At 42.6% G+C, this 11,398-nt stretch overlaps 1 protein-coding gene and 1 long non-coding RNA gene across 4 annotated transcripts in view; one reads left to right on the top strand and one right to left on the bottom strand.

Annotated features, from left to right (window-relative positions):
- MSANTD2 (Myb/SANT DNA binding domain containing 2) overlaps nucleotides 1-7,379 on the top strand; it is a 34,176-nt gene extending 26,797 nt beyond the window's left edge. For all 3 annotated transcript variants that reach the window (XM_050755597.1, XM_050755596.1, XM_050755598.1), the window contains exons 3-4: nucleotides 819-879; nucleotides 5,847-7,379. In XM_050755597.1, the coding sequence (XP_050611554.1) occupies nucleotides 819-879; nucleotides 5,847-6,699 (914 nt within the window). In that variant the 3' untranslated portion in view covers nucleotides 6,700-7,379. The remainder of the gene's footprint in view (nucleotides 1-818; nucleotides 880-5,846) is intronic.
- A 247-nt stretch (nucleotides 7,380-7,626) lies between these two features.
- LOC126934835 (uncharacterized) lies at nucleotides 7,627-10,989 on the bottom strand. Its single transcript, XR_007719119.1, has 3 exons — nucleotides 10,376-10,989; nucleotides 9,090-9,130; nucleotides 7,627-8,745 (listed from the first exon to the last, which is right to left on the bottom strand). It is a non-coding gene; the product is annotated as an uncharacterized LOC126934835 (long non-coding RNA).
- Between the last annotated feature and the right edge of the window lie 409 nt (nucleotides 10,990-11,398).

Here is an 11,398-nt window from a genome sequence, read left to right as displayed (position 1 = left end):
AGCAGGTTGTGTAATGAGTGCTCACTTAGAAGGATATGTTCTTGCTCCCAGCCCTTGGTGCTCAGGCAACCCCCAAGGAAGTATAGGTCGGATTGGCAGTATAAACATGCTCCCTGAGCTTTAGATAAAAGTCCATGGGCTCTGTTTTTTAACCAAATTCTTGATGATAGAAAAATGTTAATTCCAAAGAAAAAGGACTAAATGCTAATATGTTTCTTAGCAATGTTGTTTTAAAAATATTATAAAACTATAAGACTAACAGCATATAAGAGATGGACTTAACGATTAGAAGAATAAAAGGGGTAGATGGTAAGCGATCACTACCAATTAATTTCAAAGGAGTAATAAGGTCTAAATTACTTTGGCATTCCATAACACTGGTTTTGCCGTAGAGAGTTAAGTCACTCAAACCTTTGGGAAAAAAGCAATATGCAGAATGTGTTGATCCTGATATTGGGGGAATAATTGCTTTATAAAACCTACATAGAAAATCTAAATAGAACAGAATTATTTTTATTCTTATCCTTTTAAAATCATGTCTGCAGTGAAATTAAGCTTTAAGCTCCTAGCTGGAAATCCACTGGTGACCTTGAAGAATTTTATACTTGTCGAGCTGGTTTCTGATCTTGCATATGAATGTATGCATCTCATTATATAAGAGCTATATTTATAAATCTGATATTGGACAGTGTTTGACACTAGAATAAAAGCCTGGTTTTGGAAAGTATGGGATGATCAGTAAACATAGCTACTTATCTACATACATGCATGCCACCACTTAGGAAAACATAACTTGTTTCAAAATATTTGCTTTTCAGATGAAATACCTGTCACAAAGAGAACATTAAAAATAAAACAAGAGTCTTCTGAAGAAGCACAGTAAGTAGATGCTTCACCTTTCCAGAAAGTGTGTCTGCCTAAGTTTAATGACCATTGGGAAGATCAGAAAATATTTAGACATGTTACGAAAGTTCCGGCCATTCACCAAGGAGGCATGTCTATTCATTCTTTAGATTTAATCAGGGACTCACTTAAAGCTATTAGAAAGCATCGCAAACATAGCATCACTGGTAATTCCAAGAACTGTGATGTCTATACATTCTTCTTTTTTTTTTTTTTTTTTTTTTTTGTCTCGCTCGGTTACCCAGGCTGGAGCGCAGTGGTGCAATCTCTGCTCACTGCAAGCTCCACCTCCAGGGTTCACGCCATTCTCCTGCCTCAGCCTCCAGCGTAGCTGGGACTACGCAGCTATGTAGTTGGTGGATGCCCGCCAACACGCCCAGCTAATTTTTTGTATATTTAGTAGAGACGGGGTTTCAACGTGTTAGCCAGGATGGTTTCAATCTCCTGACCTGGTGATCCGCCCGCCTCAGCCTCCCAAAGTGCTGGGATTACATGCGTGAGCCACCCACCGCACCCAGCCAGATGTCTATACATTCTTTCACGTCTTAGCTTAACTCTTCCAGTGATTAGCTAAAATGTTGATAATTTTGTATAGAAGAAGAAATAAATGTGTTACAGGAAAGCAGGCGTGTTTATGGTGTTTGACTGTGTGTGGATGTGGACATCTGGATGTTTAATTAAGGCACAAAGATGAGTCACAGGAACCTGAGTTTATCTGAGGTTAGGTGAAATGAGAGGCAGACCAGAGGGACACCTGAAGTATTTTGGGAATCAAAAAGAAAGCTCTTAGATGGCCTATTATACATTTGGAGAAGAAAGCAGTTGCTAGAGGAAAGTCTAAGAAAGTCCAGGGACAGGGTCCTTCCTGGTCCACACAACTTGATCTTCCCCGAGTTTAGCATTATCTTTTGTGCAAGGACATCGTAGTTCTTGGAATTACCAGTGACATTATATTTGTGGTTCTTTTTAATAGCTTTAAGTGAGTCCCTGATTAAATACAATTACTGAGGGGAATATACTGACAGAAAATTTATAGGGAAAGTAAGGAACACCATTCATTTTTTTCACCTGTTAACCTTGGAGTATTGTTAGCACCCACTCATTCTTGGGTGCTTCATCCCACACATGTGATCTTGATGTCTGAGAGATGGCAGAGAAGAGGCAAAAAGGGCTGTGATAGGTGACAGGCAGCACAACAAGAAAGCACTAGTTGTTTTTTGTTTGTTTGTTTGTTTGAGACAGTCTTACTCCATCATCCAGGCTGGAGCGCAGTGGTGCAATCTCAGCTCACTGCGAGCACCTGTAATTCCAGCCTGAGTAGCTGGGACTACAGGCGCGTCACCATGCCCGACTAATTTTCGTATTTTTAGTAGAGATGGGGTTTTGCCATGTTGGCCAGGTTGATCTCGAGCTCCTGACCTCAAGTAATCCACCTGCCTCGGCCTCCCAAAGTGTTGGGATTACAGGCGTGAGCCAGTGTCCGGCCACATTAGTTGTTTTTATTCAGCAAGCCACCACTATCACCTCCCCTTTGTAAATGCTCGTTTCTTTTTCAGAGTCTCTCTTTGGAATCAAAGAATTCCCGTTGTCATCTGATTCCATGTCTGAGAAGAGGGTGAGAGTTCAGGGATGAGGAGTTTTTCCCCCAAATGGTAGCCATTATTTCATTTCTCAAAAAAGAAACTAATCGCCCACATCAGTAAGTTTAAGGCCATTTCTTATTGGGAAGTAGTTGTCTCTTAGGAGTGTGACATCAAAGTGTACCAAAGGAAGGGAAACTGATTATTGTTGTAAAAAAAATAAGTTAGACATGATGGCTCACGCTCCCGCCTTTAATCGCCGCACTTTGGGAGGCTGAGGTGGGTGGATCACTTGAGGTCAGGAGTTTGAGACCAGCTAGCCAACATGGTGAAACCCTGTCTCTAGTAAAAATACAAAAATTAGGCCTGGTGCGGTGGCTCATGCCGGTAATTGCAGCACTTTGGGAGGCTGGTGCAGGCGGATCATGAGGTCAGGAGTTCAAGACCAGCCTGGCCAACATAGTGAAACCCTGTCTCTAAAATACAAAAAATTAGCCAGGCGTGGTAGCAGTTGCCTGTAATCCCAGCTACTTGGGAGGCTGAGTCAAGAGAATTGCTTGAACCTGGGACATGGAGGTGCCAGATTCTGTCTCAAAAAAAAATTAGCTGAGCGTGGTGGCACACACCTATAATCCCAGCTACTGGTGAGGGTGAGGCACAAGAATCGCTTGAACCCAAGAGGCAAAGTTTGCAGTGAGCCAAGATGGTGCCACTGCACTCCAGCCTGGATAACAGAGTGAGACTCTGTCTCGAAAAAAAAGTGAGTTATTACAAGGCAAAGAGTGGTGGCTCATGCCTGTAATCCCAGCATCCTGGGCAGCCAAGACAGGAGGATTCCTTGAGCCCAGGAATTCAAAACCAGCCTGGGCAACATAGATAGACCCCCATCTCTACAAAAAATTTTAAAATTAGCTGGGTATAGTGGCATATGCCTGTAGTCCCAGCTACTCAGAAGGCTGAGGCGGGAGAATTACTTGAGTCTGGGAGGTCCGGGCTCCGGTGAGTCATGCATTCCAGCCTGGGTGACAGAGCAAGATCCTATCTCCAAAAAACAAAAAAAAGTTATAACAAAATCTATACTTTCAAACCCTTACTCTCCAAAAAAAGTCACTGGTTTTTCACTACAATGTCCTATCTCTTCCTTATAATCATTCAGGACCTTCACGGGAGGCCCAGTTGATATAACTAGGAATGAACTCAAATTTTATGGATTTCACTTCACCAGCCTCAAACCACTTAAACTTTTCTGGTGATTGGAACGTGAAAAACCAGGAAATCTAACAGACAGTTCTCAGGAATTGTTTAAATAACAATGAGTAATTTAAAAGTTTAAATAACAATTATATATGTTTAAATAACAGTTAATGAGTCTAGTTCTCATTGTGCTCCAGAGCTTTGAAATGCTGGTGTGAATCTTGAGTCCAAATCAGCTTCAGGCTCAGATCAGCAGGGCAGGAAACTGACAGGCTTTGCAGAAGTATCCAGCCTGGCTGCCTCTCCTCCAGGTTTTAGCTCTCGGGGTGAGAGATTCTGAACAAGGTCTGGGTAGGCCAAGAGTTTCTTTAAAACGGTTCTTTGCAGGGTCTGACTATAGCATTAGTGCCATGAGAATGCTGAATAAAATAACATGATTTGGGCATGGGATTGCTTTTTCTCCTTAGGTATAGGTGGGATTAGCTGAACCTAGCTAATCTCCTAGTCTGCTCATTTATTCAACACGTTTCTCAAGTGCCTATTATATGTCAGGCATTGGGATACTTCACTGAGCATAATAGACAAAAATCTCTGCTCTCCATCCCAACTCCTTAGCATAGTCCTCTGTAAGATCAATAAAACATTTCAAAGGAGGGCAGGGAAAGATGGTAGCTATGAAAGAGAATTTTCCTTTAAAGCATCGACTTATGCAGAAATATGATCTATGCCTTAGCCTCATAAGCACCACAATCAGACATCATAAAAGTGACCAAGTGCTTTTGTCTCCTCTGAGAAGGGGAATAATTCCCTGAGAATGTAGTGATTTCATCTAGATAACCACTCTCATACTTGAAAGCTTTCAAGACAAACTAAAGGATAGACGGTAAATTCAGGGCAGTCTTAGCTCCAAGAAGCAGCTGATAACAAAATATTAATTCTTTGCCATATTGCAAAGGAAGTCAAGGAGAGCGAGAGGACAGACTGAGAATGGCCATGTGAAGCCTCCCCAGAATGTTCCTAAAGCTCCTCCCCTAGAAGGTATGAGAATGTAACAGGAAAAGTCTCAAGGATCCAGCTCCTTCCAGAGCCTTTTTTCAAGAACCTGTTAGCACACACACACCCCTCTCTTGCCTGTGTGTGATTGTATGTAAGTGTGGTGGTTGAGTGTTTTTGTAGGTTAAACCTGTAATTGATGTGGAGGGTAATAGTTCCTTTCCAAGTTAATATTTAACAAACCAATCTTCGAGTATCAAAGTTTTGCTGTACTTGAGAAACAAACTTTATATAGCTTCATATATATACAAGTTACATGATTTAAGCAGCCTGTGAAATTAAAAAAAAAAAAAATTCCAGCATTTTCTGTCTTATTCTGTTAAGTATACTAGTCAAAATTGAAATAATTCTTTTGCTTCTCTTTATAAAGGGTTTTCTAGCACAGTCTCAATTTATTATCTTGAATGTTACTCTCTTGAAATCTAAGCCTAATGTGAGCCTTTTCCGTCTGAATTCCCAGATCTTAATTCTGTGCTAACCTGACTTCTTTTAATTTTGGGATTAGTAATGAATTTCAGACAAATAGAAAATGTCATTTTCAAAAGGTCATTAGTCATAATCAGTTGTATATTTTCCCACAGCACACACAAAGTCCATTATTGGACTTTCTGAATTTCCAGGTTAGAAATTAAGCTGTTAATTATTTTAAGTGATGCCAGATACTTTTCTTTTTTAAATACAGCATTTTTCACCTTATTTTGGTAAGTAGTTAGGTCCAAAGGCCATAATAGCCACTTTAAAATGTTATGATCCATAGATTTCTGAAATCCTAGAGTCTAAGGTATGGATTCTGATTATACAGTGAGGCTATAGAAGTCACGGAAAGCAGTTTATCATTAATTCTTAGAAACTTGCTAGGGGTGTGTTTCTTTCATTTTAATAGGTTGATTATCTAGACTTATACTGCCCAGTACAGTAGCTACTAGTCACATGTGGCTATTTAAATGTAATTTTAAACTAAATATAATTAAAAATGTAACACCTCAGCCACATTTTATGTTCTAGTGGCCACCACATTGAAGAGCAGATACAGAACATTTCCATCATCACAGACAGTTCTATCTGACACTGCTGTTCTAGATACTTAGGGAATTTGACTTTTATTTCTCTTTCCAGGAAGAGAGACATCATGCAGAATATTGTGCAGATTTTGGAATCGGTACAGTTGAAATGGGAACTTTTTCAGAGCTGGACAGACTTTTCAAGGCTCCATCTTTCTAATAAACTGGCCATTTTTGGAATTGGTTATAACACCCGTTGGAAAGAGGATATCCGTTACCATTATGCTGAGATCAGCTCCCAGGTGCCCCTTGGCAAGCGACTTCGGGAGTACTTCAACTCTGAGAAGCCTGAAGGACGGATCATTATGACCCGAGTGCAGAAAATGAACTGGAAAAATGTTTACTACAAATTTTTAGAGATCACTATTAGCGAAGCTAGGTGCTTGGAGCTGCACATGGAAATTGACTGGATACCCATTGCCCACTCCAAACCAACTGGTGGGAATGTTGTTCAATATTTATTGCCTGGGGGTATTCCTAAAAGCCCAGGCCTTTATGCCATTGGCTATGAAGAATGTATTGAGAGGCCCCTCTCACCACACATGGAGCAGCGTTCCCTGGACCCAGGAAAAGAGGGCCGGGTTGACCTGGAAACCCTTTCAGCACAAACCTCATTACAGGTGGAAATAGAACCCACCCGAATTACCTATTGCTACCTCGGGATTGCTGAGGTCAGGACTCTGCAGCAGTGCTTATTTTTACATTTCCAAGCAAATACCAAAACCTTCAGCAAAGATTGGGTTGGTATTAATGGGTTTTTGTCTCAGAACTGTATTGTGGATCCCGGAGTTTCTCCCAAATCCATCTACATCAAATTTGTAGAAGTAGAGAGGGATTTTCTTTCTGCAGGCTCTTTAGTTGAGTGCCTGGAAAAAGCCATTGGATACCCCTTAAAATTTAACAACTGAATGTCATCCTTCATAAGGATTTGGGCTCTTAGCTCCTTCTTCTCTACTCTCTTCCCATTACCTGGACCACCCCTCATCCAGATGCCACCATCAGACTCTTCATGGAAACCTTTTCTTCAGTTGGGCCAGTACGACTTCTAAGGAATCATAGTAGACTTGGGCCAGAAAAAACAGACCTCACCTGAAAATGCTCATTTTGAGCAAGCAAGATATATAGCGAACTTGCATGGTGGGTCAGCTATTTCTTTTTTAAAAACAGAAAAACAATTTTTAAATGGATTTTAGAGCCCTAATATAAACAAATGTAGGTACATTCCATATTGGACAAAACTTATACTTTGAGTTTCATATGAAATTGAAAAATTGTATTTTTTTCACAATGTTTCATTTTTACACATCTCTGTGTCTCTATATAAGTAATATTTACAACCCTGAATAAATAAGCAATAGATAATGGCAAGTTAAATCTTGATTCACAGTTAAAAAGACTGTTTTTCAATATCACCCTTAGCTACTATTGTATATAATTTAGTTTCATTTTTTTCACCAACCAAGTGTTTTGCTATTTCCAATCAGTGTTGCCTGCAAAGACCTTTGTTTCTGTGATGTACCAACTTTACAGTTGTGTTGCCATTTAAACCTTTTTAAAAAAAAAAAAATTAAAGTAATTCCTGGCCCCTTGGCGTAGTAGTTGAGCTTTTTGTAGCAGAGTGTGGCCGCACTGGCAGTGGGGGCTGTGCTCTGACTTTACTGCTAAGAATGAAGAGAACAAACAGGGCAGGGTATCTTCACATCCTTTCATTCTCTATACCTCACTGACCAATGTCATTATTGTCAGAGTACCAAAGGTCACTGGACATCTCATTTTGTAATTCTTTTAAAAATGACTGGGATAATCCTTTTGACCCTAAGTACATGAATTCATCTTTTACACTCCGTACTCAGGGGCAGCTCTCAAGGAGCACAACTGGAAAATTGATATAATCTTGCTGTCTCTCAAAAGGAAGGAAGATCCAGTAGAAACATCTTTTTTTTTTTTTTAGATAGGGTCTTGCTCTGTCACCCAAGGTCTTGCTGTCACCTAGGGTGGAGTGCAGGAGTGCAATCATAGCTCACTGCAGCCTCAAACTCCGGGGCTCAGCTAATCCTCCTGCCTCAAAGCTTCCTGAGCAGCTGAGACTACATTCTCGAGTGCCACCACACCAGCAATGTTTTCACTTTTTTTTTTCTTTTTTTGGTAGAGACAGGGATTGTGCTATGTTTCCACCGAGCTAGTCTCAAACTTTTGTCCTCAAGCAATCCTCCCACCTTGGCTTCCCAAAGTGCTGGGATTACAGGTATGAGCCAGTGGGGCCAGCCCAAAAGTATTTTTTTAGGAGAGGGAATTGACAGGTATAAGTCCATTAGGAAGGTAACTGTCACATTTAGATCTTTCAGATATTTCTAATGGGCCAATCACCACTCCACTTACAGGTTAGTACTCTTGGCTGAGAATCGCTTACTAACAGAGTAGTCAAGGATCACTTTGGTCTCATGGCAGGAACTTGTTGGATTGGTTATTTATCTTTATGATTTCCCAGCATCTCTCAGGTACTCTGCTTAAAGTGGGCTGCAAATCCAGGTAAGAACTCTCATTCTTCTCGTTTTTCTATACTACTGAAGATACAGTTGCATATTAACAAAAAGTGTTCTTTTCCTGCAGCCGGAATGTTCTCAGATCAGTGATTTTCTCATTCTGATGCCTGTTGGTTGATTGATGCTTATCTTTGTAATAACTAGAGAGCTTATAATCAATGAGATGGCTTTTATTTCTGTTAAATATTTGAGTCTGGGGTTATGGAGTTGGGTACTAGTTCAGGGAGAATATAAATATCTTGAGAATGTTTTGAGTGTGGCACCTGTTCTCCCCAGGCAGCATCTATAGGCAGAGGCCTGAGGAAATCCTCCTGAGTTTGCTCTTCTTTGGAACTTAGAATTCTGATCCTAAAGGCTGAGGCAGTCTTGACCATCTTTTAGCCATAATCTCATAGTATTCAGTGCTAAATGCTGTAGGAACAAGCATTATTACCAGGAATACTTCATGGCATCTCTAAAATGTTGCCACTGACCAGCCCCAAAACTAACATTATGCTCTATGCATTTTTTTTTCTGCGTCTTCCCATTGTTGTTAGTTGCTTAGCTGGGGCAGAACACTTGGGGAACATTTCGCAAGGATGTTTTAGACCTACTGAACATTACCGAGAATGGGACATTGCTGGACCCACTACGAGCGGCATGGAGAAGATAGCAAAGGCTGGATCCAATAGATGTTTTCACCATTTGCTTTGGGATGGGTGGGGGGTAGAGGACAAAGATGAGCATTGGGAAATGGAGGTTTACCAAGAAAGTACCTTGCTGATACTGGATCTCCAGTCTCTTTGGCCAGAACAGTCTAGAAAAGAAGATAGCAGGATGTCAGATAACTATGAGCATTGCCAAAAATAAAAAATTGTACTATTTAGACCTTAATGAAGCTTTATAACTGATTCAAGGGGGACAGAGAAAGTATATTCAAATGTAAAGGTAAATATTAGGAATTACTTTTGAAATCTAAGATGAGATGTGATTGGAAGAAACACTAATGACCTGCAAGTCTCTGACAGATGAAACTGTGAACTTAGCTCTTGCACACATGTTTATGTAAGCAGTTCCCAGGTCACACATAGATCATCTGTGTCATTTACACCAGGGTGGAGAGCAGTCCACCCTAAAATGAATCTTGGCCAAAACTTTCACAAAGTAATGGAGCTACTCTGCTAACTTCTACTACTTGACTGCGTCAGGGTCAGAGGAAAGAAATTGCTGAAATAGGAGACAGGAGATAGTAAGGACAATTCTCTAGGGTCAAAGAATCTTGAAAAGACTGCCCCTGTGTCGCATGGAGACATTCACTGACTACAAATCATTGGTTGCAGCTTTACTTCCCCTGTCAGATGTAATTTGGGATTGGATTCTGAAGGAAAAGTTAGCTACAGGGAATGAATGTTGAGGCTACACCTTATGTAGCACTTGATCAGGATAAGCACAGCCTGTGTGATTAGATACTTGGTGTTTCTAGGTTAGAACCAAAAGACTTTGTACTTCCTCTCTTGGAAGGAGTTACTTATTTGGGGTGACTTGTCTGGAAACAAAGGAGGGGTGTTTACAAGAGATGGTTTGCAATGCAGACTAAAGCCAAGAAAAATTTGAGTGTGATGGAATAGGAAAACCAAACAACAGCCCCCAACCCCACCATACAATCTGCTTGGCCAAGTCCAAGTTTGTAGCTCCCTACACAAGAGTGTGAGACTGGCAGGTATCTCTTCCTGTTGTCTTTGCCTCCACTGAGCTGCCAAGTACTAGATTCCAGGGTTTGCATGAGCAATTTTGTGTTTGCATAGGCATTTCTCAAAGTCACTGCATGGCAGGTATTTGAAGAGGAGCCAGGCAGATCACACTAGGAAGAAGCAGCTGAGAGGGCGAATGGGGCACTGTATAGAAAAAGACCTTGTGTGAGGTGTGGGCCCAGGGACTACACTCTGTTAAAACAACAGAACTATGTACAGTAAATGGAATCCCGCAGGCCTGGCTGCTTTTCTTCCCAGACAGCCGCGGGCAGCGCCAGGAAATCGTTGTTATGCTTTCTGCCCTCACTGACCTTTGCTGGGTGGTTGAGCTGTGCTGGGATGTTTGAAGCATCTTTTTCTTTTTCTTTTCTTTTTTTTTTTTTTTTTGGCTGTTGGACAGAAAAGCAAGAACAGGTGCGTGCCTTTCTCTAAGGGAGCAGCGGCCGCCAGAGGGCGCAGAGGTGCCTTTTGACCGAATGGCGCGGGGAGGGGGGCGTTAAATTCAATTCACAACGAACAAGATCTAGTCTCGAGAATTAAAGGATCAGCGCGCGCCTGAGCCTTTCACTGCGGGAATGGGAGGCACTGAAGATTCGGGGTATAAAGAAGAAACGGAGGGACTGTCCTGTCTTCCTTCTCGCAGCCGCCCCTCCTCCCCAGTCAACATCAGGCCTGTACGCCGCTCATTTCAGGGGCTAAGCTGGGAGCAGCATGCACATTGCCTCAGTTTCCCGCTCAGCTCCTGGGACTACTTTGTGCCAACCTTCCCTGCTCGGAATATGAGGCACAGGCCGGGGTAATCCTCCAGCCTGGGTTGGGGTCTGCGGAACTCGCGGAGCGCTTTTTCCTGCCCGCAGGTGAAGATTCCCCGCGCGCCCTGGGCTCCCGCGCGGCCTCCGCCGTCGCCCTCGCTGCAGCGCTCCGGTGGCCGCTCAGCCCCCGCCTCCAGGAAAGCCACAGATTCCCGCGGTACAAAGGAGTCCGCGCGGCTGGCGCTCCGGCCTCTGCCTGCAACTGGAAAATGCTGCTCCCCTCTTCCTCCTTCAGGAAGGCCGCCCTGATTGGGCCGGGGATGCGGCACCCCCAAGCTTGGAGCGGGTTGTTGGAGCCAGAGCCCAGGAGCGTTTACATGTCAGGGGTTACGGGTGGTTCCGACTTCGGATAGTCCCCAAATTTCCCACCCTTCCTGGTCACCCTTCCTATCCCACCCCGGCGGAAGGGGAGGTTATGGCTCAGGATAGTTCTGGAGCCTCCTCTTCCCCCTCCACTCCCTGGCTGGCTCGTGGGGCATCACAGCTTACCTCACCCCTCCCTGCGTTCAGACCTGGAAGAGG

Source organism: Macaca thibetana, chromosome 14 (genome assembly GCF_024542745.1).
Source record: "Macaca thibetana thibetana isolate TM-01 chromosome 14, ASM2454274v1, whole genome shotgun sequence".
Classification (NCBI taxonomy): domain Eukaryota; kingdom Metazoa; phylum Chordata; class Mammalia; order Primates; family Cercopithecidae; genus Macaca; species Macaca thibetana.
This window is presented reverse-complemented; position numbering and strand designations above follow the sequence as displayed.